The sequence below is a fragment of the Copidosoma floridanum genome, unplaced genomic scaffold, assembly GCF_036245765.1.
Source record: "Copidosoma floridanum isolate Cflo_tuat_1 unplaced genomic scaffold, Cflo_Japanese_pri ptg000006l, whole genome shotgun sequence".
Classification (NCBI taxonomy): Eukaryota; Metazoa; Arthropoda; class Insecta; order Hymenoptera; family Encyrtidae; genus Copidosoma; species Copidosoma floridanum.
Genome location: NW_028321883.1, coordinates 17,930,451 through 17,958,089, shown reverse-complemented (window position 1 = coordinate 17,958,089; position 27,639 = coordinate 17,930,451). Strand labels below are relative to the sequence as shown.

Here is a 27,639-nt window from a genome sequence, read left to right as displayed (position 1 = left end):
CGAGTTCCAACACAATAGCACGCGGAAGCTGTTCACCCAATTATTGTCCCCATTTCTCGTCTCTTTCCCCGCCGACTTGCTTTTTCATTTTCCTTCAGCCGCTACTTAAAGTGAAAAAAACTCCACCTATTGTCCGCGGGCGATCGGAGATCGGTTCGTCGGACTGATACTCTGGAACACTACCGATCCATCAAAACTTTTCGACTCATCAGAAATCTTAAGTACTCCCTGATGGCTTATGCATATGATCGTAATGCCCCGTGTTTTATCGGAGACAATCCCTTGGCGATCGCTGAACCGATTTTTCAAGACTCCGGGCCAGCTCCGCGAGATTCCGCGTTCAACCTGTACACTCGTAGATGATCACAAGACCTTTAAAGCCCCATTACCCCTTGGCCGTGTCGGAGGGAGCACACGTCAAGCCCATACGTCACGGAGAGAGAGACGAGGAATAAATCGCGAACTCATTAAGGGCCCTTGGACAGCCGCGCGCGTCCCTGACACCCTGAATCTCGGACTCCCACGAAGAAGGACCGATCGGTGATCCTCTCCTCTCCGGGTTCGACGAACTCGCACTTTTACTCGCCCCGAAGGAAAAAAAAAAAAAAAAGGACGCGGCGATTCGGAAGCAATCGGGCTTTCTTTTGCCGGGATCGGTATATAAACACCGCGTGCTCCCACTAGCCGCGATAGTCGCTGACATTTGCCTCGTGAAGGATGTTGATCATCGTAAGGGAGACATATACGTGTTTGGAGGAAATTTAGCGGATTATTAACGAAACCGATCGTATAACGTGTTTTCCAGTTGGTGTTGGTCGCGATTGGGGGAGCCGAGGCCTCGGAGTTCCCGGCGGAGTTCGAGGACGAGCCCGTCTATCCGATACGGCCCAAGCTTATCTCGCAGTCGGTCAAACTGGACGAGCTGCCGACGAGGGTCGTTAGGATCACCAAAACCGTGGCCGTCAAGGTTCCCGTTCCCTATCCCGTCCAGGTGCTTTTTTTCCCGACTGTCGTTGAACTTTGGCTTGTGGGAAACTAACGCAACGAAATCCATGTGGATCGGGGGGAAAACAAAATGCTTTTTGAATGATATTTCAGACTTGGACGCGATTATTTTACATGGGTTATACAAAATTGAATATGAATTTATTTTTCTCCAAATAGAGCACGTTTTTATTTTGCTGGGAAAATCTTTTGTTCATCACTATTTACAAGACAAATGTAAAGAAACGATTTTTTTCTTGAAATAAATCTTATGTGTTACGGTTTGTTGTAAGGCATTTTGGAATAGTGTATTGACATAGTTATTTTCTTCATTGTTTTTTCCAAACAATTTCTCGTTAAATTTTGTGCTTTGAATATTAATAGAAAGAAAACTCTTTTAATATGAATAGATCACTTTTCTTGAAAAATCATTTCAAAAAAATTTAGCAAGTATCCCTGTCCAGGTCTGAACTTAATTTGTTTTATCACTCAAGTATTACATTAAAAAATTACTACCATTTATTTACAACAATAGTATCACGCGTCAGGTTTATCATTAGTGATGATGATTATGACAAAATGTTCATTTCTATAGTAAGAAAATTTGTTAGCCAATTGTATAAAGTTCATAACTACGTGGTTATGATTTACCCAATGAAAGTATTTAATTGGTAGATCGATTGTTTCAGATTCCCCATCACATTCCGATACCAGTAGCCGTTCATCATCCGATTGCCGTACCAGTGCCGCAAATAGTGAGTGGCTGTAAATACTTTGATTTACCATTGCATTGATAAAATTTAATTATTTGACGATAAAATTTAGATAAAAGTCGATATGATGTAATTGGATTAACCCTATTCGAATATAAAAAAATTTGGTCTTTCACAGGAGAGACTTGAGATAATTGAATTCTTAATTTATTTGACTTTGATTAACGATCGGGATTTAATTTTTTTCATTTGATTGATTGTAACTTACGATTAAAATTTATTTTTTCTTTTTGATCGACTTTAATTGATCATTACAAATGAATTATTTAATTGGATAAACTTCTACATGAAATTCCTTGTGTAATTAAATTTGACACACATTTTCGTTTAACAAAAATTATGTTATTAAGTTGGAATCAACAGGAGTATGCTTTATATTTTTGCAAGAGAAACAAAATGCTAAAATTATTATTCAGACGCTTGAAAAAAAACTGTATAAAACCGGTGTAGTGCAGGTTGATCTCACAGCATACGTACGAAAACGTGTATATTTTCTTACCCGAGCCAAATGCGATTGGAAAAAGCAAACCCCGTAAAATACGATTCTTTACGCATTGTTCTTTAAAATGGATATTAATTGAAAAATTTTTAAAGAATATTTACAAACAATTGCACTTTAAAATAAATTTTTTTCTTGACAACATTTACATTTAATTTTTAACCATATACAATGAAAAAATCTGTGGATCTACAATAAGTATGATTTTTCAAATATTTAGCTTTAAAAGATTACCCTTAATTTTACATTTCAGTAAAAAAACAAAAAAAAATTTAGTTTTTAAACAATTATAAGCAATATAATATTTAAAGGTTGTAAAAAATCATTCATATTATTTTTATAGCTATGGTGCATGTAGTATTCGCACAATATATTCAAAAGTTTGATTTTTTAAATAAATTTAGCCACACGTTACAATATAATAGTTGGTTGTACAAACATTGAGATTTACAAGCATTTTAAAACTGTGAGATTTCACCAAAAAAGTTTTTTTTCATATTATATTTTCAGTAACCTCATGATATAATTTTGAAAAAAATTTGACATTAATTCGTTTTAAAACCAAATAATAAGAAAAAAATTCTTACGCAGCTTAAGCTCTCTTATCAAAATAGGTCGTACGCAATAAAAAATACTGAGACAGAAACGAAATTTTAAAAGCATCTCTGTACCCATACATAATTAATTTTTGAGATTCCATTATCCAAATCACACAACGTGAGGGTAACATTCTGCTCTGCAAATCCAATCATTAATTAAAGTCGATCACATTGTATCATTACATGACTGATAATTATGATGAAAATTTAATTAAATATTTCCAAATTTGGTGAGGGTTCCACAACACCAAATAGTTGAGGTCCAAAAGCCAGTTCCCGTCGAGCTTCCGCAGCAGGTGCCCGTGTACTTGAGTAAGTTGGTAAAACAGCAAATAATAATCATGCACCCATGTATGAATTTTAGAGCATACTCTAACAAAACCGATTCGAGAACTTGTAGCGTGACTCTGGAATTATTACAAGTACGATGTTGAATGATGTACTTGGATTTTTTTACAAGAATATTCATCGATAACAGTCAGTCCACGACTTGGAGACAATAATTTTGCAAATTAATAAATGATTATTTTTGTCCCACGGAATATTCGTCATTGCAAATCTTCATTAAAATGCACACAACGTTTGTATTGCTACCGCAGTCAGAGCAGTAATTAAGCCGACTATAATTGTAATATTAGTTTTAAATTTTATAATTTTTAATCCCTAAGTAGGGCCTGAATCAACCATTTGTGAACTAACGTTCTCGCGCTGAAAAAATATAAAAACGATGGACAGCTATGGATTAAAATTGTAAAATTCAGAGGTAGTCACATAAATTTTCAACGAATAGCATTCATTGTTTCAACATCCCAAACACGCAGTGACGGTCCAATAAGTGAATGTTTTTGCAAAATAATCCATGCATCAGTCAAAATTCGTCGATGCCATGCACGCGACACAACACCCATCCGCAAGTATACGTATTGTCTGTTTTTACGCCAACATTTGGATTTCAGCTAAGCCGTTGGCGCTGCCGTACCCCGTACCCGTGCCCCAGCCGATCGCCATAAACAAACCGGTCTACTATCCGGTGCCCCACCCGATTCCCTACCACCAACAGTATAATCACGCCGAACACGATCATCCGGTAAGTTCAAGTGTCTCTCCGTATGAATTGCACTTGTGCGTATAAAAGGACAGGGCGTTGTCGTCTGGATCGCCGAGTTCGGGCGCGTTGAACCGGTAAGCGGATGGTCACGGACAGAGAGCGTAACTATTCAGTGGGTTTATGTAAAAAAAAAAAAAAAAAAAAAAAAAAAAGACGGAGCAGGCTGGGAAAATTGAGCGATACTGCGAGTGGACGATTCGGGCGTTGGATGGCGATTAAATTAAATTTTATACTGCGGGAGTGAAAGCTCAAAGTGGTGTGACTATCGGGTCGGAGTTTCGGGTTTTTTTTTTTTTTTTTTTCTACTTGTTGGCGCAAGTGTACTTGCTACTTCTTGTATGGTTTTCTAAAGATCGTGAGGTAATGCGTTGATTGTTGTTTTTGCAGCACGACGTTCACGCCAGTCTGTTGGCCGGTCCGGCTGACTTTGAAGAAAAAAGATGGGCCGAAAACGAGAGGGTTCGGCATTTAGCGGCAAGCCAGCATTTGGCTCGTGAGTTCCAGGCGTCTCAACCGGACTACGCCAATGCGGATTGATGCCGAGAAAGGACATGGCGTTTCATGGGTGATTTGATGAGTTTTGGATATTCGCGAACAAGAGGCTAATGTTGTTGTTTCATTCGTGCTAATGTAGTTCTAAGTTTCATACCGTTTGAGGCGTATTGTATTTTTTTTAATTTTTGAGTTGCGTAATAATAATAATAATAATGTTTTTTATGTTGGACAAAATGTTATGTCCGTAGTTTTCTGGAATATTGAGGGAAGCTTATTGGTATACATCCGGAGTTTGGAGATTTTGAAGACAAACAAATTTACTTATTGTAGTTTAAAGTTTGTTTCGTTGAAGAAAAGACAAAAGTTGTAACTAAAGGAAACTATTGCTTTTTGAAACTTATCTTTACGTCACGAATTTCTTTTTGAGTCCATACATTTCTTTGTTAAATCTGAAGCCATATTTTATTTTTTTAATACTTAAACTTTTTACTACCACCACTTTTACCGTTATTGATGTTGTTAATATAATTATAAACTTCTTCTGTACATAATTTTATAAATAAATTGTTTGTGAAATTAATTTCAGTGTTAAATTATCATCTTTATTATTACTATAACAATCATTACTGTTATTATTATTTTTATTATTATTTGTATTACTATTATTATAGTTATTATTATTATTGTTAAAGTTTAACAATCCGTGCATGATTCTTACCTACACATAACAAGTAAATAATAAAATAATATCAACAATAAAATTTTTTCAAACAGTAAAGTGAATTAATAAAAATTAAGTTTTCTTAAATTACCTGTAAATAAAAGAATCACTAATTTTTTTATTTCATAAAGTTTAAAGAAAATAAGTAAAAAGCGTGATCTGACGTTTAATTATCATATCACAAATTAATGGCGAATATAAAAAATTAATTAACTTATTTCCTTTAGACGTACTTATTTAAAGATAATGTCAATCTTAATGAATCAGAGTTCTGTCAATTATTCTAAATGCTAACCATGATTCAAGTTGTTGATTTGTTTGACTAGGTCCAACATATTTAAAAAAAATCACAGTGTTCCCATTCAGATGGTGTGTTAAAAAAATATGAAAAATTCTTATTTTCTCATTTATTAAAAACTTAATTGATTCACCATTTTTAACTCTTAATTCATTTTTCTAACACTCATTATTATTATTAAAAGAAATTAGTCAACTGACATTAAATAATAACATTTAATTTTCCACATAACTAGACACTGGACAAAACTAATGAGGCATTTAGAATGGTCGAAACTAATTTTGATTAGTAATAGAGTATCAGTATAAAAACAGTTTTCAATAATGTTTTTTAAGAAAATGATGATGGTACTCAATTTAGGCCAGTAATACATTATTCACCTTGGAAAAATTTTTTTACTGCACGACAAAATTGTTTAAAAGGTATAACTGGTCTTGAGTAACAGTTATTGCTTCAACTATAATGGTATTTATTTAAATATAAATGTTGGACGCTAAAAAAAAATAAAATTAGACAGTTGTTTATATTCCATAGAGTTTATAAAACACTACTTATTAATTAATTTATTTTTTATATCATAAAAATTTACTTGAACAATGATGTACAAGAGTTTTTTTTATAACAAAAATAATTGGTGGAAGCAGAAGAAGTTGAGGCATTAATTGGCAATTTAAATGAGTACTTGACAACTGTTGATGTTATCTTTATTGAAGTTGCCTCGCACATCAACGGCTAAGGTAAACTTTAATAAATGAAAGAAGATTGCGAAAAATTACGCAAATAAAGTTTTTTTAGTTTTGAGTAATTTTTTGATAAAAACGTATTTTTACGATACAGATTTGCAATTGATCCTTGTGATTGCCAATGTGCACGAATTTATGCATAAAATATAAAAGATGATTTTTAATTATCAACTTTATCTTTAAAAAACATAGTCAACACAAAAAATTTTTAGTATTTTTTGCATATCATTTTAACGGTTCAAGCAATTTTTATTTGTAAGTAGGTATCCATGTACAAAAACGTATTTTGTTTTATAACGTGTATTTTAACTACTGACTGCAATAAAAAGGAAAAATAAATTTGTGTGAAATAAGAGCAAAGGATGGGTACTAATTATGATAAAAATTAGTAAAAATACATTAAAAAAAAATATTTTTTTATATATTATAGATTTAGTCTATGGACCTTAAAAAATCTTAATAACTTAGCATAAGTTATTCTTTACAACGTTTTTTCTCGGGAAAGAGAAGTACAGAGAAAAGAGAGGTCAAATAATTTCCTCGATTGCTTTGAACTTTAATAAATATTCTTTGCTTATGCAATAAAAATCTATAAATTTGCTTTTAGCTTAACATTCTAAGCAACATCTGCAGTCATTCACCTAAATCAAACGAAGAAAAATTCAGGAAAAAATTTCTGAAATTTAAGCGCGCCTGGTTAAATTTGAGCTCTGGTCTCTTAAGGTGCTTATAGGAAATAACTAAGGGAATTCGTATGATTAATAATTATAATATTGTAGAATTGTAAAATAATATACAAATGTATCCATACTCATATTATTAGTTATGGCTTTCAACTGTAAACTTACACTCAAACATGGAGTGTAAAAAGTTCGAATTTTTACTAACAAATATAATTTATTAATTTTTTTATTTTTACCCCGAATATCCCATGTAATAAGTGGCCCGAAGAAAACTTTTTTGTTTGTTGTGAGTATCATAATATTGTTAATTCTTTATTTGACCTAAACATTTAAATTATAACTGCCCGGGTTTCCGCACTACTACACAACTATATCAGTATCAGACTGAGCTTCGTTTCGTCACGGTATTGGGCCCATAAAATAAACGTACTTCCTTTTGGTTTACTTCATGAAAAAGTTGGGAAAAGAGTAAACAGCTGTAGTAAACAGCGTCACCCGTTGAAACCTGCGAGAATATGAAAGAGATGCATTGTAAAAATATTACATAACCGCAGATTATTTAAAGGTCTTTGTCATGCATTTGCGTCCAAGAAATTATAAATTGAAACGCATTTTGGTTTTTTTTTACTTCGTGTGGTGTTGAATTTAATGTTGAAATACGCATCGAAGAAACTTTTATAATAAAAGAAGTACTTGTGCTTTGAATTATCTTTTGGTGTTGCGTGCACTGGTGTATGAACAATCTGGTTTTCAAAATTTAAATTTATTGGAGCATAAAATTACAAAGAAACGATAAAAAAAAATTTCTTGCATTACCTGACCAAGGTTAACAGTCTAAATAATATTTTCAAAAGCTGTTTGTTTTGACAATTTCAACCAATTTCTCTGTACTGTAAAAAGAAGTAAGTTACTGTACTAATGAGCACAATTTTTTTTTCTGTTCAATAAAAAAAAAAAAAAAAAAAATATCTTAAACAACTTATGTTAATTAAATGAATTATTATATTTAACATATGTTCCATGCTTTTAAATTGAAGATTTTGTTTCGAATATCTATTGCTATGTTACATCAATGACCCACGTATTTGATTTCAATTAAAATAATTATTAGATAAACTTATACGTATATTTACGTTTGGATCAATAATTTTATCACGGTGACTATAAAAGGCCCATAAATTCCGTTTGTCTTATCTGCTCAAAGTTGTAAAAGATTAAGTGCGCTGTAATAATACCTGTGAAAAATATTTGAATCTTTCGACAAAGTGTATAACAGAAGTGGGGGATCACTAATTTGGGTTGTTCACAAAAACCGACCAGTGATTTATTCTTTCACTTGGTGCGTTTTGTGGTAACTTTAACACCTGCAACTTGACATCAGCATCAGCTGTGTCATTCGGTTCTGCTCTGGATTTTTTCGCTTCTGGATAGTGTTGAGGTGAGCTGTTTAGGGAAAGTGTACATTTTGATATGGCCTTCATATCGACGGGCCATTATTTTTGAGCAAGTAAGTAGTAGCACATGGATATACCTAATTCTCATTTACTAAATTTATATTATTTGCGAGATATCGTAGTATCAATAACTATTAAATAAAATTTTTTACTTTGTTTGAAACTTTATGTACCATACATTCTTTCTTGAAATAAGGCGAAGCTTAGAATCATGTTAACTTCAAAATCTTTTTTTGATCGAAACATTTATTTTCAGACCCAATTGCTAGTTAAAAATAAAAATATCATATTGTGTCCTGTTACGTGTAACTTATAAGAGGAAAAAAATGAAAAAATAATTAAAAAGTGTTTTTTTGTATTTATTAGGTAAGGAGAGAAATTCCATATTAATACGGATAGCAAATTAAATCTTTATCGCAACTAAAAGAAATCACAAATCCTTGTTTAACATCTATCATAATCTGTACGAATCAATAACTTGTTTATTTTTGGTTTAAATCATAAATTAAATTAAAGATGGGTAACAAAAATAATGAAAAGGTAGTATTATTTTTATTACAGTTTAAAGCCAATATATTTCAAGCACTTTTCTTAATATTCTAATATCTTCTATAAATTGAATTTTAACTAGGTTTATCCGACTTTTACCATAAGAGACAATATTCTCATTGGAAATCCATCGCCAACCCTAGATCCAATGAGTATTTCAGAGTCGATTTTCGAAACGTTAAGCAAAAACCCTGATTTTGCAGGTCAGGTAATTGATTTCACATCAAGATCACTATTTTCCTGGAAATTTCATGCATTTTCAAACTACTCGTAGATTAATACGCACACCGAAGAAGTGACATCTTTTGCTGAAATGAAAGATCGCAGTATTCGATGCGCTTTGTGGCTAAGGAAACAGAATATTGGCAAGGACGACATCGTCTGTATTTCAACGCCTCATCAAACCGACGATTACGTACCGATTCTGGCTACATTTTATGTTGGGGCTATTTGCAATACCTGGTATCACGACTTGGGTCCCGGTAACTTTAACACCAATCCATTGTTAGAAAAAAATAATTTAAAAACATATTAGTTACTATTGAATTTATTTTTAGACATTACTCGATGTTATTTGGATATGGTGCCACCAAAAGTAGTATTCGCTTGTGAAAAATCGATCGATCGACTTGCAAAAGTGGCGAAGGAAATGAATATTGAGTGCAAATTTGTAGTGTTTGGGACACACTCGGAGTACCCATCATTAAGAAATTTATTAGCAGAACAGGACCCACAAAAAGTGGATACATTTCATCCTGTCAAACTCGAAGATCCAGAGAATCAAGTTGGTCTTATATTATTCTCATCAGGAACGTCTGGTTTTCCAAAAAGCATAATGGTCTCCTACGATAGTGTTACTGTACTTCGTAGTAGTACCTCGTATCTCACGAATAGTCATGTTGCACTGACTGACAATACTTTGCATTGGTCGGTAGGAATATACTTTTTAATATCCTGTATTTTGCATCGAATAACCCGAATTATTTATTCCCGTTGGGATCCTCAAGAGACAACTAATATTATTAAGAAGTATAAGGTTTGTTTGCATTAAAAAAAATTATAGTATTACATAGTTATGTAACTGTACATTTAACTGTTAATGTATATATGTGAAGGTACAATGGACTACTATAGGTTCTGAAATTTTGGCAAAACTGTTAATTGCCAATGTCATCAATCAGAACGATTATGCATCACTAAAATATATTCGTGTTTGTGGATCAAGGTGCAAACAGCGTTTAGTCGACGAAATTCGGAGAATTCTGCCCCATACTCGTATTACCAATTATTACGGTAAATTGAAACTTTTTCTGTCCCAACGGCTGAAAAAATCGTATACAGCCCCCATCCGAAAAGAAAGAAGCTTTAGAAGGCCTCCCCTTACACTTTTTGAGATGTGGGTCGTTTCATACTATTTTATGTTTATGAAAAGAAAAAAGTACTAGTCGTTTGATGCCTACAAAGATAATGTTAAACATGAAATATCTTATTTACAACACAAAAGCTAGAAAAAAAAAATTGTCTCTTATGTCCATAGAGGGGGTTATAAATCGATAAAATCTTATAAGTTTTTAGCTCTTCCTTCTTTATTTTCTAATACTCCTATATTATCTATCTTATAATTTAATTTTTTGCATGACTATAAAAATTAAATTTACTAAAAATCGAGATGGATAAAAAAGTAACTTACATTTTTTTGTAAAAATATTTATGGTAACTTGTCTATCAAAATTGTGGTATTGTAATAACGATTTGTTGTAACAATCATTTGGTTTAAAATTAAAAAATTTTTAGATGGCACATGATTTGTTTTTTTTATGCGAACAGAAATTTAAATTCGAATATCCCTATGTTATTTATTCCTAAAAAATCAACAGTATGGCTTCTCTTGCTGAAAAAATTGTGGTGATGAATTTATCTGTTTACTCAGGTATGACAGAAGTAGGGGCCCTTACAGAACAGCACAAGGATCACACAAACGTATATTCAATTGGACATGTTGTGAAAGACGTCAAAATGAAAGTAATCGATCCAGATACTGGTTGCACTCTTGGTCCGAATCAAGAAGGGGAGCTTTGTTTCAAAGTCAATTTTCGGATACTTGGCTACTACAAGGATCCAGTGAAAACTGACAAATTGATAGATAACGAAGGTATGCTCAATTATATTGAATAATTAACTAATAACTATTTAATTCTCTTCAAATTTATGTCAAAAGGCTGGTTGCACACTGGAGATCAAGGCTACTTTGACGGTGATGGGCAAATATTTTTGACGGACCGTATCGATAGGTTTGTACTTTTGGATAAAGATCGTATTTCCTTGGCTAAAATAGAAGATGACTTGATGCAACATTCTGGCGTTGATGACGTTGCAGTTGTGCCAGTACCTCATCAAGTTATTGTTGAGCGGCTTATTGCATTTGTTGTTGAAGTACCGGGATCCAAGGTAATGGTATTATGTCCATTTTGATTATTTCAAAAGTTTACTTTGAACAGTAATCAATAAAAATTTGTGTAATACAATCAACAGGTTACAGCTGAAGAATTAAAGGTAATAACCGCCAATTTAAAAGAGTACTCGATTACTGTTGATATGATCTTTATCGAAAAGTTACCTCGCACATCAACGGCGAAGATAAACTTTAAGGAACTAAAGGAGATGGCAAAAATTTACGCAAATAAAATTCTTGTTTAGTTTTGAGTTATATTTTATGATTTAAATTTATATAATCATAATATAATGCGTCATATATTGGAACATTAGTTAAAGCATAAAACATATTGTGATTTTTGACCAATAATAAAACCTAATTTCTTACTAAGTTGAAGTATAGTTATCCTCTAGTTTAATTTTTTTTTTTTTTTTTTAAAGAGATGGTGGTGTTAGTGATTTGTATTGTACGAACATGAATTAGGTTTGTACATCCAAGATAATGTATATGTCGGTATCGGAACGCATTAAAATGTGATATGTTAAGTAAGAGAAAAGTACAGTTTAAAATTTGGTGCAGTTTTATAAATAATCCTTATTAAATAAAAAAATTACATACAATTTGTGTATTTTTTATTTTTAAATAAAATTAGTAAGTACAAAAAATTAGTGCATGAGAATAGTTTATGTAGAGCTGAATTGCACAATGGAACTTACTTAAAACTTGTGTAGATTGTTCAATTTTGAACAGACTTATACTACAACTTTGTAATCTAACAGTCTTTAACGTCATAGTCCTGTAACCCTAAAGTCATTGACCACGGAACTATGTAATTTAAGAATTATTGACTCTATATTTTTGAAATAGAGCTTTTAACCATGTAATCCAGGTACAGCAAGATAAAAATTAGTTCTTTTTATTTATGAAAATTTTTATTTTTGAAAATAAAGGGTCTCGCTGGATAAGAAGAGTAAAAGTGTTCCATGAAGTTTTTGTACTTGGACTTTATGGATCATAAGGTTCTAGAAAAATATGTTTTTATGCAAAGTTTTAGATCTTTCTAGACCATTCCCGGCAGGTGTGACCGGTCAATGCGTGTTTTTCATTTTTTTTTATATTTATTCGGCTGAGAAAACGAAAAAAATGGGAAAAAATTGATAAAAATGCACATATAAATAAAAAATATACAGAAATTTTTTTTAAGTTTTTGGTGCTGAATTCAAATTTACAGAGGCGTATAAAGTTTAAAAAAAATCATAGAAAAAACTGTTTTGTTAGTGATGTAACCAAAAAAATGTTGTAACAACATACATATTTCATTCTATTATCATGGATTTTTAAAGATTTTTAGAAGTAGTTAAACAGGTCCAAAAAATCAAAAAACAGCGATTTTTGGCATTTTTATACATTATCACTACAATAAAATCATACAAAAAGGCTCCGTAAAACCATTTTCAAAAAAGTATTTTTAGTAGAGGTTTACACATTTATTTAATGTAGTGACAATACAAAAATCCGCCAAAATCCCAGTTTTTGGTTTTTTTGAAACTGCCCCACCATTTTGAAAAATCTGAAAAAAGTTACGGTAACAGAATAAAGCGTATTTTTTCTAATAAAATTTTTTCGTTATACCACTCCAAAAAGTGTATTTTCTATCATTTTTCCAAAATTTCGTGTGCCTCTGAAAATTTTAATTTGGCGCCAAAACTGTTGAAAAAATTTGTTAAATACTTTTTATCTAATATTGTATTTTTACAAATTTTTTCAGATTTTTTACGTTTACCTTTCTTATACACTTATTGCCTCGCGTACTTGTATTGTGTAGCAGTAGTTTTTAATGTTACAGGATTATGTGTTTCGTGCCCTGGGATTTCAGAATTAAGTATCATGAGAAAGACTCTAAGGTTACAGGGTAATGTGGTTAAACAGCTTTATAGATTGTAGGGTCGGTCGATGTCAATGGCTTGAGATTTAAATTTTACGGAATTGTAAGAGCCACTTCTGAGACCACTGGTACTGGTGAGCACTGCCTGACCTGATACCTATTTTGCTTGGTACAATACAAATCTATTCAAGGTGCAGACCTTCTGAGTAAATCTCGTAATCGTTGACTCAAAGTAGGCCACGGGAAACTCAGAAAAAGTTTCTAAATATTTTACATCTTGCAAGAGTTGATCCCCGATCTATGTAGACATTGATACCTTTTGAATGACCAAACATTTTAAAATTTTCGTCATAAGGATGAAAATAAAAACAGAGTTGAGAATATCGCACCAAGTGCAAGTAACTTTGTGCAAGTAAGTTTATGCTTTAATTCTCTTCATCGAGTATGAACAATCTATACTTTGAAATTTTTATTTTTGAAGCATCAAATTTTTTCATCCAAAATAATAAAACACATGTTAAGCGTGTGCAGTGACGTAACGAAGATAAACATATCAGTACTCGAAATATCATTTCGAAAAGTGGTTCTAATGTAAATCTTATCTGTTCAACTTGTGAATGCTTTAGGATGTCGTCATAATGTTTGTGCAAGATATTATAATCTTTCGCTATGATATTGGGAGTAGGAGATGGCGGATTTGGGTTGTTAATAAAAACTGCTGGCGATTCATTCTTTTACTTGGTGCGTACTGCAATACCTGCAGCTTGACATCAACATCAACTGTGTTACTGAGTTCTGCTCTGGATTTAGTCGCTTCTGGATAGTGTTGAGGTGAGCTGTTTAGGGAAATTGTACATTTTGAGGTGTCTAGTATTGTTTTGAGTATCCAACCGTTCGTATCGACGGGCCATTATTTTTGAGCAAGTAAGTAGTAGCACATGGATATACCTAATTCTCATTTACTAAATTTATATTATTTGCGAGATATCGTAGTATCAATAACTTTTTTTACTTTGTTTGAAACTTTATGTACCATAACATACTTTTTTTTTTTTCCAAGATTCAGCATATTGATTTTCTATTTGTTGACAAATTAGCTTGTTCACAATGTTTGATGAATGTAATGTAAGTAGTGAAACGACCAAATTTTTTGTAAATGTAAGGATTCATGTGAGAGGATCTAAGAAAGACAAAAGAAAATTTTACTTGATTGAGTACAGGAATCAGTTTAAGTTTTTCAAAGATTACCTCGAAAATTAATTGCTATCAAGTTCAGAGGAAACCATCTAGAATTTATCTAAAAGATGCTAAATAAATATTTTACTCATGTCACTGAGTATTTTGATGAACAAAAATCTTTTAGTTAGTTATCTTAACAATTGATTTTACATTATTATTTTTATTAAACTTCGTATTTTCAAACAAATTATACGGCCTAATTAGGTGTAACTTTGAATGGTAAACTAAAGGCTTTATTGAATTGATGTAAAAATTCAATTAGTTTAAGTACAATCTTACATAACATTTATTCTTGAATACATTAGGAAGGTGTGAGAATGAGTAACATTAAGACCAATATTACACTAACAACCGTACGGTATACAAAATTATATTATAAAATGTACATAAATATATAAGTATCTCTTAGTTTCTGTTAATCGTAAAAATTCATATTGCAATGTGTTATTATTACTTTCATAGTGCATAGATTTGCTTAGATTTTAGTAATATATCTATAATTATGATCACTATTGTGATTAAACTAAATATGATGAATTTAAATTTTATTTAAAAAGTATCGGAAGAATTTTTTTTTTTTCAGATAAGGTTGTAATTCGACACATTATCTTCATAAAAAACCATAAGTTCAGTATGCATGAAAACCCATTATTTTGAACTGAAGAAATACAGTTGAAATACTTGTTTCAATATAAATCGCTTAACTTTTACATAAAAAAAATAAAATAAAATAAAAGATGAACAACAACAATAATGAAAAGGTTGGATTTTTAAAAATACAATTCAATGTGTCTCGAAAACTTTTTTTTAATATTCTAATATCTTTTATAAATTCAATTTTAACTAGGTTTATCCGACTTTTACCATAAGAGACAATATTCTCATTGGAAATCCATCGCCAACCCTAGATCCAATGAGTATTTCAGAGTCGATTTTCGAAACGTTAAGCAAAAACCCTGATTTTGCAGGTCAGGTAATTGATTTCACATCAAGATCACTATTTTCCTGGAAATTTCATGCATTTTCAAACTACTCGTAGATTAATACGCACACCGAAGAAGTGACATCTTTTGCTGAAATGAAAGATCGCAGTATTCGATGCGCTTTGTGGCTAAGGAAACAGAATATTGGCAAGGACGACATCGTCTGTATTTCAACGCCTCATCAAACCGACGATTACGTACCGATTCTGGCAACATTTTACGTTGGGGCTATTTGCAATACCTGGTATCACGACTTGGGTCCCGGTAACTTTAACACCAATCCATTGTTAGAAAAAAATAATTTAAAAACATATTAGTTACTATTGAATTTATTTTTAGACATTACTCGATGTTATTTGGATATGGTGCCACCAAAAGTAGTATTCGCTTGTGAAAAATCGATCGATCGACTTGCAAAAGTGGCGAAGGAAATGAATATTGAGTGCAAATTTGTAGTGTTTGGGACACACTCGGAGTACCCATCGTTAAGAAATTTATTAGCAGAACAGAGCCAAGATGAAGTGGATAACTTTCGTCCTGTCAAACTCAAAGATCCAGAGAGTCAAGTTTGCTTCATAGCTTTTTCATCAGGAACGTCTGGTTTTCCAAAAAGCACAATGCTCTCCTACGAAAGTATGACTGTACTTCGTAATAGGTACTCGTATCTCACGAATAGTCATGTTGCACTGACTGACATGTCTTTACATTGGTTAGTAGTAATATACTTTTTAATATCCTGTATTTTGCATCGAATAACCCGAATTATCTATTCCCGTTGGGATCCTCAAGAGACAACTAATATTATTAAGACGTATAAGGTTTGTTTGAATAAAATAAAATTATAGTATTACACAGTTATGTAACTGTACATTTAACTGTTAATGTATATATGTGAAGGTACAATTGGCTTGCTTCAGTGCTAAAATTTTGACACAATTGCTGAATGCCAATGTTATCAATCAGAACGATTATGCATCACTAAAATATATTCGTGTTTGTGGATCAAGGTGCAAACAGCGTTTAGTCGACGAAATTCGGAGAATTCTGCCCCATACTCGTATTACCAATTATTACGGTAAATTGAAACTTTTTCATGCGTCTTTGATCAATCAAAAATAAAATATAAAAATCAGAAAAAAATTGTACCAATGTCAATGGTGAGGTTGACAGATCAGGAAGATCTAATTAATGTTTATCGTGTTCTTTTTTATCATACAATATGGTATTTAGGTAACAAATACATATGTTCGCGTTGGCATACACGTTGCATTGAGTAGAAATCAAGATATCTAGATAAATAAATTAAGTTTTAACCTCTGTATATTTATAAAAACGCAACTATTAAAATTGTGGCATTTTCTTAAACATTTTGTTAAAATAATTCATCTTAAAAGTTAAAAATTTCCAGACAGCACTTTTAAGGGCCTTGTATTTAAAGTGTATCCATCTATCAGGATGTTTTGCCAAACAAAGTCTGGTGATGACTTAGTATGTTTACTCAGGTATGACAGAAGTAGGGGCTCTTACAGAACAGCACAAGGATCACACAAACGTATATTCGATTGGACATGTTGTGAAAGATGTCAAAATGAAAGTAATCGATCCAGATACTGGTTGCACTCTTGGTCCGAATCAAGAAGGGGAGCTTTGTTTCAAAGTCAATTTTCGGATACTTGGCTACTACAAGGATCCAGTGAAAACTGACAAATTGATAGATAACGAAGGTATGCTCAATTATATTGAGTAATTAACTAATAACTATTTAATTATATTCAAATTTATGTCAAAAGGCTGGTTGCATACTGGAGATCAAGGCTACTTTGACGGTGATGGGCAAATATTTTTGACGGACCGTATCGATAGATTTATATTTTTGGATAAAGATCGTATTTCCTTGGCTAAAATAGAAGATGATTTGATGCAACATTCTGACGTTGACGAAGTTGTGGTTGTGCCAGTATCTTATCAAGACATTGTTGAGCGGCTACTTGCATTTGTAGTCAGAATACCAGAATCTAATGTAATTATATAATTTTTTAATTATTTTAAAAATTCACTTTAAGCTTCAATCAACTACCATTTGTCTAACTCAAACAACAGGTTACAGCAGAAGAATTAAAGGTACTAACTGCCAATTTGAAAGAGTACTCCATGACCATTGATGTAATATTTATCGAAAAGTTACCTCGCACAATAACGGCAAAGGTAAACTATAGGGAATTAACGGAGATGGCAAAAAGTTACGCAGATTGAATAGTTGTGCAGTTTCAAGTTCGGGTTTTTTCATAAGTTTATATTTCTGGTATTTTTAATGTCAAGATAACGTTTAGTACTAATTGTACAAATGTTTATGTGTACAGTGTGTATTACGATGTATAATAATTACTATTTGCCTAATAAATAGAGACAACTGTACAAAATACTGTGATGGTTTCAGTATCTTCTAGATATTCCACAAATGTATCTTATATGTTAAAAATGTGAAAAAGAAATAATATTGTATGTGTAAAAAGTCCAGAGATGACGATTAAAAATATGTAGAATTAAAATCAAAGAGTATTATCAACAAAGGAGTGCTATCACAAAATTCGAAGAGCATCAATAAATATTTAAAAAATTAAAAACGATATAGACATGTTAACCCAGACTTGTTAGCTTAGCAAAAATGACACGATATGTATAGTGAGTGATAATAAGGAACAGAAAGGTTGAGTCTTGAAAGAAATGGAGACAGATGAAAGCTGAGATTGAAGAAAAAATTTCAAACACACATTTTTCATGGGTATAAATAGAGTCATGTTATCAAGTGACCATATATATTGCAATATGACAAATTAAAAAAAATATAGTAGTGACACTAACAATTATAATAACAATTTACTTTGGGTTGGGATCTATTTGGATACATCCTTTTCGTTTTCATCTTAAAACATGGTGTTTTGCAGTTGAAGAGGTTTGATAAAGAGTAAAAAATGGAAGAAAATTAAACTCATAAAAATATGATTTTATTTATTATGCAATGTTCGCTAGAAGATAAAATAAACTCTGCCAATTTATAAAATAAGTAAAAATAGCCAAAAAATACAAGGAAAAAAAATAATTTTAATTTTTACTCTTATTTTTATCATAAACAATACTGTACAACACTTTAATTGTTAAAACATCTACTATAGCACTGTTGTAAACACAACTGTTACAGTGTGTATTACCTACAATCACGGATTTGCCATTTGAAATTATTTACTCGAATGCTCCTTTCACCAGGGTGCGTTGTAACTGGTGTACTTTTCAACGACGACGGACTGAGGATACGGTACTGGCCCGTGCTTGATAACTTCCTTAACTATAGGAACGGCGTATGGGAGTGGACGGTCGACTGGCACGGCGACCTGTGCTTGGTAAAAAATAAAAAAAATTGTAAAAAACTATGCACAAACAAGTGTGATTTGTTTGATATAATTGGGAATAAATTTTACCGAATGAATAAAAGCATGTCAATAGAATTACAGTTTAAAAGTAAGAAGCAAAAACAAAACAAAAATTTTGAATATAAATCCATAATTAGGCGGGATTATCGATAAAAATGCGTACTTGTACCTTTTGGATGATAGGTAAAGGCACGCGCTTGGTGATGATGGCACTGGTGTGAAGACCAGACGTGTAGATCGAAGGTTGCGCGTAAGCCGCAGAATCGTAGGCATAGCCAAGATCCAAGAGACCACGCTTTTGTTTTTTGTCATTGTTTGTTGATTGCTCGTTTGCTAACGAGACTGCCATCACCAAGGCAAGTATAGTAATCACCTGTGTACACAAAAAAGAGCTACATATTAGTTTTGTATAAGTTGGTAATGTATAAGCTTGTATAATTGATGGGGTAGACTTTCAGCTCAGTATTTTTTTTGTATCACATAATAGTACGCACAAAATAAGTGAGTTAATTCTGAAAGTGTCTTTTTTAGAATCATGTGATACCCAAGAATAAGTGTTTGAAAAATTGTTTTTGTTATGAATTGGTTCATGTCTAAACTATGTCCAACCTCAGTACTTAATACTCTATTGGCTGATTTACATAAGTTAAAGATTAAAAAAAATCATTTTATATAATAGTATTTTGTTTTTGAAACAGTTAAAAACTCCATTCTTCTTGTTATCAGAAATGAAAGAATAAATTTAAAAAATTAACAGACTCAACATTATGATGTTTAAATTACCTTAATCATTATTTTGCCAAAGTTTCAAACCAACTCTAAAATAAACTCTTAAATAAAATTATCAAAATGCTACACGAATACTGTAGGTGAGTAAGATGTTGACTGAGAAGCAGTGTCAGTCAGACTGTCTTTTATACAAAAAATTTTAACATCGCAAAGGCACCTAAATGGCCGAGCAATAAAGCGAATTTCCTTTTTTATAAAAGGCCAACCCAACTTTAAAACGAGAAATCGCCTGTCCCGAAAAGTCGGCTGCTTACTGCTGTGTTATTGTCGACAACCGTTTTACGTAATAAGCGCGCATTCGAGGAAAACATAAAGCAGATTTTGCGATCACTTAGATTTCATACGTAATGAATGCGTTATGGATATTTTTTAAGTCTTGGGGGATGTTAATTTATATTAAAAATATTGTCAGGATGAAAAAAAATGATTTTCTTTTCTTAGAATCTTCGTTGATTTATCCATTTTTAAATACTAAAGTAACGATTTAAGTATAATATTTAAAAATTATTCTTATTTTTCATGAATGTATTAAAAAAAAAGTTAAATGTAAAAATAAAAAAAATAAAAACAAAAAAAATTACATTGCTCACATTTATTGTTGCATATTCAAAAGAGTAAAATCAATATTGTATTGTACAACATTTCCAGAGATCGAGATCAATATATTTTTTTTTTTTTTTTGTCAAGAGCGAAACTCGTTTGCAGCTTAATTTTAACGATGTGTTACGGCATGGCTTGTCAGATTACTTTAATGGAGTAAAAGAGGTGTTTCGTGGATTCCAAGGGAAGCGGCTTACTAAAGACGCAATGATGCAATTTTTATGAGGGCTCCTTTTACAGAAATATGTTTCACACAAAATACGCAACAGATATGAGCCTCCGTATAACGAATCAGTTTTGATAAGACTTCTTCATGAATTATAAGTTAAATTTTTTCTGAACAAAATTTAGAACACAAAAATTTTAAATATTATGACGCTAATTAGCTGTCAACTCTAGTTAAAAATATTGAAAATATACATTTCTTATCGATTACAAGACTATAAATTAAATAGCAAAACTTATTTTTATACGATTGTTTGAGTTAAAAAAAAATTGAATATCCTTGTCCAACCATAATTTGTGCTATGTTCATCAAATGTAGTCAGAAAAGTTTTTAAAGCAGCAACATCAGCATTGGTTTTGATTGAACAAATAATTTTTACATTCTTTTTGACCTTTATTTCTATTCTACCAAACCTTACTAAAACAAGCTACCAATTTTTAAAAGTTTTTTTACTGTATATAAAGTATTGGAGTAATAATATTCTTTTGTTAATATTTAGAACATTATTTATTTATTTTATTTGATAAAAATAATTATCAACATAAAGTTCCGCTCGCCATCTCCCCAATATAGGAAGATTAACTCCGATTTTATTTCTTCAACTCCATGTCCTTTGAAAATTAGTCTGTATTTAGAATTTTGGTTTGTAGATCCAAAAATTCGAAGTAAATACAGTATATAATATCTATATTATTTTCTCTAAATATACTGTCTTCATTAAAGAAATACCAAAAACAATTGATAAATGAATGCATTTGTTGTCTCTTGAAAATAATTTCATTGAGTTTTAATATACTCCCCACAAAAGAAGCTATGAGATACCAACACAAGTAACAAGTATACCATAAATAATTTACTCGCGACGATTCCAAAAAAATTCTAAATAAGACGAATGGCATTAACAATCCGCTGTATTCACCTAATATTCACCCATATTCTTTATTTTGTTTGTCAAGAATGAGTCAGTTAAGGTATGGTAGTTGATGAAATGAAGAGACGACATAAGTTCTCGAAATTTTAAACATGTCTTAAATATACTGTCGAAATTTCAGATGACTCAGTGGTGCTAAAACGAAAATATAAGACTTCAAAGTTGCACTACGTAACATGGCGAGCATAGGTAAAATGCGTTTCATTTTATTTAGAAAATAGTTATACAATTAATTTCATTCAAAAACTATTGTTTTATTAGGTATGACTATAGAAATATTTTATTTAAAAATGGGAAAAACTGGGCCGCTTAAAAAATATTTCAATTTTAATAGATTTTTCCATTTTCTCAGTATATCTATACAGTGACCAAAAATAAATACTATTTTAAATTTTTTATAGTTTTATACTATCATTGTAGTTGTATTTATAGGTAATGTTTCTTATACTCTTATTAAACACATTATAATTACAAATAATTATATTGAATCGTTGTTATTGTAAAATCAATTAATATCAGTGGGTTTTGGGCCAACGACTACCTTAAGGCTCTTTGGTGTGACTCACCCTCACTTTTAGATACTAAGACAATTATCAGTTATACCGCTTTTTAAAACCTTATCAGCACACATGTATGTGTATGCACATGCGTGTGCACACACAAATGGGCACATCTAGATTCCATGTTCTATTATTATCGTAGCTCATTTGTTAACAATTAAGGTAGTAATCAGTACGTTTCGTCAAGGTGCATGTTGTATTCAGTTTTAGCTTGTCAGTTCTGTCTGAATCGTCGGCACAAGGATATTACGAGAAAATTTCTCTTAAGAAAATCCATCCATTACTTCTTTTTCATATTCAATAAAAATTAGCTGTGCCACCAACTCATCAATGGCGGACCAAGATTCGAAATTCGACAGTAGCAAGGTGAAGCGGTTTGATGGAATGACTTTAAAAAACGACAAGTATGTCATTATATCCTCAGGATTTCAAAACTCTCACGAAAAGAAGGTCAAGTTTGTGAATATGAAGAACATAGAATCATTTACACCCTCGACCTCCAAGGACACACGGAGCAGCCAGAAAACTGGTGCAATGAAGAAGACGAAGAAGAAGAAGTCCACAGGGTGTACTCAGGAGCGGGTTCTGGATTTCTCTGAGTACTGATAAGTACATGTGCTGTGCTGTGCAGAGAAATAATTTGTGGTTGATTTTTTTCAAGTGACAAATTATTTTTCCAATAAAAAAAAATACCATGTGAGAAAAAAAATACCACGCGAGAAAGAATAAATAAATTTAGAGCAACTTTTAAAAGTCATACGAACTTATTCATTCTTTTTATTACCATTTTATTTCGTTTCGAATGTCCTGTAATTTTTTAACAACTTCCATGATTTTTCACATTTTAATAATAACACGGAAAAAAAAAAAAAAATAAGTTGATGGGTACTGAAGTAAATATACATTTATTGCATATTCTGAGGCACTGAAACCACTTTTTTTCATATAGAGACTCATTATGTAATAATTGAACACTAGAGTAAAAGCATTGTCACTTATAGGGTTGTTTTTCTAATTAAAAAAAAAAAAATTCTGACGTGATGGAGTAATTTTACAAATCATCTTCTTTACAGTGACTCTACAGTAGCAAACTGATGTTTCCTTATTTTTTTTCCCCTTGAACATCCAGGATATGCCGATTAGTACGATCGATTAACCAATTTTTTGCTCCTTCGCGTCGAGCGGAAAAAACCGTACTTCCGGCGATGACAAGTGTCTTTGTAAGTCTGTGTATTGAAATAAAAAAAGGTTTTTTTCCGTAGAAAAAAAAACTTGTTTGTCACTAGAATTCTTTAGATAAAACACATGTGTGTATCCCAATTAAATGTGACAAGAAGAGATTAAAAAAATAATACTTTACGAAACCGCTCAAAGTAACATCGCATAACTACCGTCACATCATCAGATTGAGTCTGAAAACAAAAAATATGAACTTTGAAATAACCATCTAATTGCTCTCAATATTGTTTTTGCATAATATTTTAGAATAACATATAGATGTTAATAAAATCTTTAAAAAAATATCAGAGTATAAAATTTAAGATAGGTTGGCGTAAAAAGTTAACAATTGAGTTTTCTATGATAAGCCGTAAATTTTCTACATTAAATAAATAAAAAAATAAAAAAAAAGAAGAAAAAAAAACATTAACATTATGTCCTCTTACTCTAAAGAGCAGTGCTGCGATGATGGCTTTGAAAGTTGATAAACCTTTTACAGCAAAAGTAACCACAAAGAAATTGTATTTTCTTCGATTTCTAATTTTTTCATCTTGTTTTAAGATGTAAACTTTTTCTTCTTCTTCTTCTTCTTCTTCTTCTTCTTCTTCTTAGCTAGAAAAAAGCCTGTCCTCGTAAGGGGTTCGAAATTCGTTTTCCACAAAAAAATAAATAAATAACCTGTGACTTGTCCTTATGCTCTGGTAAAATCACAAGGCACTCCCGTGGCGTCAAAGAGCCAAAGGGCGTCGGCCGACCGTCCACTGGAGGCACCATGAACAAAAACAAAAAAAAAAAAAAAAAAAAAAAAAAAAAAAAAAAAAAAAAAAAAAAAGAAAAAAAAAGAAAAAAAAAAACGAAAAAAAAAAAGAAAAGAATAGAAAGTTCATGCTCAGCTCATTACAGCATCAGAGGGTGCGTTTGCGTGAGCACGCATCAACTCACGTATATATTCCCAAAGAGACGAGACTTTTTCACTCAGAGGGGGCGACAAGAGGAACGGCAATGCCGACTCTTCGCAGAAAAACCGAAAGTGTAATTGACCACCTGTCCCGAGGCACTGTCCATCCGCCCCTTTGAGCCCCTCCTCGGAGGGGGTTAATGGAGGACTGGACGCATAATACAGGGTTCGGTGGTCATTATACTTTTGGGACCCAATTATCGCTATCTTCCTTTCCACCCGTGTGCGCCAATGGCGCCACGGCTAGAGATTTTTCTCTACCGATGGCTGTACGACGACGTCATAGCGGCTATGCGCTGCGATGAAACAAGAGAAAGCGAGATTTCGCATTTCTTTTTTTTTTTTTTCTGGTGTTTCTTGCTGTTTTTTCAGGAGAACTCCGAGGGATTCGTTTTTCTAAGAGGGTCCTCATTCCTTTTGGGGTTTGACAATTTTCGCTTTGGCAGGGAACAGAGGTGAGTACACTTTAAGTATGAGGTTGAGAGAAAAAATTGCGCTTGCTGTTTATGGTTTCTCGGTTGTGGCGTTCAAAGGAAGTTTATAGTGCGGAGTTAGGTATTAGCTTGAACACATCATAAAATATTTCGTTCGGTCGCGTAATAAAGCGCCATCAGACTGAAGTATTATTAAAAAACCCATTTTTTTCACCCCAATAGTCTTCGCCCAATCTTGAAAAAAACTAGGCTTTCATTCAAGCAGAAATGGCAAAAAAATCCTAAATCACCTCCTGATATCCATACTGATCAGGTTGGGTGTTACAAGAAAAAAAAAAAAAAAAAAAAAAAAAAAAAAAAAAAAAGTAGCTAACTCCCTGGCTTCCTTTTATTCTTTATCTCCGACAACAACGCGCGCGCTCCCTTGTACATGTTTCTTAATTTAAATTGTAAATCCTTCATTAGAGGATTAGAAGAGGCGACGGGAGGAGAATAGTGCAAGCGCGCGCGTTTCAATGTCGATTGTTGATTCGGATCTCCTCTCTCTTGGTCGAGACGAAGAGGGGAGCAAAAAAGGCTTTTAGAAGAGTGAGAGAAGGAAGGAGTCCTTTAGCTACGGCGAGGGTTATCTTTCCGGCTTTTAGCTATCTATTTCGCTTCGTTTGAATTCATTTGCGCGTTGCGTTGAAAATGGCTCAATTTTGTCTCTCCCTCAAAAGCGCGTCATGTAAAGTAGTTCATTTATTTTTTCTTTTTTTTCTTAGATAAGTCCATAAATGGTAATTTCACAAAGAGGAGGGTTCTTTCAAGAGATTTCTCGAAGGGTGCATGGATATATAATATATACGATGAAGTAGTTTTGTCGCTTTGAAAGTCTCGAGTGCCGACTATTCGTGTTTTTTAAAATTGTTTTTAACTGATCCTCAAGGCCTTTTATGATGGCACTTGGAAAGCGTAGGGATTCCAAAAAGATTGACTGCATTTTATAAGCAATTACAAAGTAATAAAAATGTATTTTTTTTACTATTACGAAAATAAATTTAATAAGAGCTATCAATATCATTTCTACCTCGTAGCTTTTTCTGATACAATTTTTTATTCCTTTTTATGTTTAGCTGTTCGGTGCCATTGTCCTTTAATCGGCTCATTTATGGTACCATTATCCTCTTTGTCCCAACATGAGACTTGGACTCCGTAGAGTCGAATCGTTTTCTTTTGTACATAGAAAAACTGAATTGATTTTTTGTTCCTTTATAAGGCAAAGAAAAAAAAACTTTCGTTTCAACGGCTCAGCATGTAGTTGTTTGGCCTGAAAATAAAATGAAATAATGTAACCATAGTTTTAGTTTTTAAACGAATGAAGAACTTTATTGATTTTAAGTTTACAACATACGCCAGTATTTCAATATCGAAAGATTTTGTTAGTGCAAGTGCTGCGTCACGCGGTCCTTGGCGTGGGTTTTCATGTGTTTTGCAAGATACCCTTTTTTGCCGAAATCTCGCGAGCACACGGAACAGTGATAGCTGCGCTCCTTCGTGTGAGTTGTCACTCAGATTAGACGGGGCACTGAAATTTTTTTGGCACACAAAATAGCTGTGGGGACGCTCGCCCGCTCTCCTTTACTGCACTGGTGAATAAAAATTTTACCAAAGTGAATTATTTTTTTCATAATTTTCAAGAATAATAATTTTGGGTGAAAAATGCAATAGTTATGTTTAAAAATTTTTTTTTACCCATGTTGTAATAATCCGAACAAAGAAACTAATTTTGTCCACAAGTTTTTTTTCTTTTTTAATAATGACGTTTTGATCACGTTTTTTTGGTAAGGTTTTTTTTTTGTTTTTTTTTCTTTTCAACTTCAAGACCATTTGTAATACAGAGCATGAAAAAAACTTTTTTTTTTCGATATTAAAACGATTATTTTCATACGTGGTTGTGCATGGCACCAGGTGCGTCGACAATTTTTCTTACTGGGGGCATATAGTGGTCTAAATGTATATAAAAAAAAAAGCCTAAAGTGGGTAGGAAAAGTTATAAACGAAACACGTTATGTTCTTCAAAAATTTATTTATTGGAGATTAAACAACTATTACATATAGTCACCTGCTTAAGAACCTACTCCACAGAAAAAAAAAGAAAAATAAAAAGCGTTACTTACGTTACTTTTAAATATTACCTACTATGACAAAATTCTCCAATGACTCCTGGTTTGTAGACAGTAGCCAAGTGTGGCCAGTGCGTTTGAAAAAATAATTCTTGAACGATAATTTCTAAAAGTTCATAAAGGTATGTAGTACTGACTATATGGATCTTTGTACAAAAAACATCCCAGTCAACGAAAACACCATTTATAGAAATTTAGTTGTTTGACTTATTTAAATAATTAATATCTACTGAATAAAATTACATGATAAAGAGCTATTTATTTTATTTTTAATCGAAAAAAATGGGCTACATTGGAGTTAAGAGAGTATGTCTAGAAAAAAATCTCAGAGACCATAAAGATTTTAAATGCAGTGTATTTTCGTAAAGTATTAAGTTGTCGACTCAGATGTCAATTGGTGAAAATTTGGTCAATACGTACACGATATGAGTACAAGGTCACAGGACAATTATCCTGGGTCCCCTAATTCTATACTATTTTGACTCTGAGCCTGTAACGCTATCCATTATATTACTATAAGAAAATTTTTTAACATAGCAGTTTAAGTGAGGTCCAAAAAATTGTACATTATTTTAGTGACAAAAATATTAGGAAAATAAAAATGTCTTTTTAGTTTTAATCCATTTGAGCTTTTTGCGTGAAATGATCCATATACATATCGCTAATAGCAATATAATTAATTCATTTAAATTTCCGCTGATAATAAAGTGACGATAAACACAAGTGTATTACACATTAATATGAAAATTAAACATTGTCTGAAACAAAAGGGATCTATCAAAATCTTTGCTATTGAGAACGAATAATTTTTTATCATTTTTTTTTCTTATTTTTTTCTCTCCTCTATTCTTTTTATTTTAACTATCACTGGTGTTTCAAAAGA

General features: G+C 32.0%; 3 protein-coding genes across 3 annotated transcripts; all 3 read left to right on the top strand.

Moving 5' to 3' along the window:
• Positions 1–717: 717 nt before the first annotated feature.
• LOC106640476 (uncharacterized) lies at positions 718–4,500 on the top strand. Its single transcript, XM_089598765.1, has 7 exons — positions 718–729; positions 806–991; positions 1,674–1,739; positions 3,086–3,167; positions 3,812–3,942; positions 3,996–4,037; positions 4,351–4,500. Exons 1-7 carry the CDS (start codon positions 718–720, stop codon positions 4,498–4,500), a joined length of 669 nt encoding a protein of 222 aa, XP_089454891.1.
• A 4,554-nt stretch (positions 4,501–9,054) lies between these two features.
• On the top strand, positions 9,055–11,603 carry LOC149375567 (uncharacterized). Its single transcript, XM_089598764.1, has 6 exons — positions 9,055–9,114; positions 9,181–9,388; positions 9,464–9,694; positions 10,837–11,058; positions 11,125–11,354; positions 11,439–11,603. The coding sequence occupies exons 1-6, from the start codon at positions 9,055–9,057 to the stop codon at positions 11,601–11,603; spliced, it is 1,116 nt and encodes a 371-aa protein (XP_089454890.1).
• Positions 11,604–14,332: 2,729 nt separating this feature from the next.
• On the top strand, positions 14,333–17,347 carry LOC149375566 (luciferin 4-monooxygenase-like; the record flags this gene model as incomplete). The annotated part of the gene is made up of 6 exons (XM_089598763.1): positions 14,333–14,350; positions 15,312–15,437; positions 15,504–15,711; positions 15,787–16,080; positions 16,950–17,171; positions 17,238–17,347. Coding segments are annotated over exons 1-6 (978 nt in total), but the record flags the coding sequence as incomplete, so codon positions are not given.
• Positions 17,348–27,639: the final 10,292 nt, after the last annotated feature.

What these genes read in the sequence shown, in the direction of transcription:
- LOC106640476 (XM_089598765.1), top strand. An exon ending in ACGCCGAACACGATCATCCG is followed by an intron (nt 3,943 to 3,995) that starts GTAAGTTCAAGT and finishes ATAAAAGGACAG; the next exon opens with GGCGTTGTCGTCTGGATCGC. An exon ending in AGTTCGGGCGCGTTGAACCG is followed by an intron (nt 4,038 to 4,350) that starts GTAAGCGGATGG and finishes TTGTTTTTGCAG; the next exon opens with CACGACGTTCACGCCAGTCT.
- LOC149375567 (XM_089598764.1), top strand. Translation starts at nt 9,055, where the DNA reads ATGAGTATTTCAGAGTCGATTTTCGAAACGTTAAGCAAAAACCCTGAT. An exon ending in CAAATTGATAGATAACGAAG is followed by an intron (nt 11,059 to 11,124) that starts GTATGCTCAATT and finishes TTATGTCAAAAG; the next exon opens with GCTGGTTGCACACTGGAGAT. An exon ending in TTGAAGTACCGGGATCCAAG is followed by an intron (nt 11,355 to 11,438) that starts GTAATGGTATTA and finishes TACAATCAACAG; the next exon opens with GTTACAGCTGAAGAATTAAA.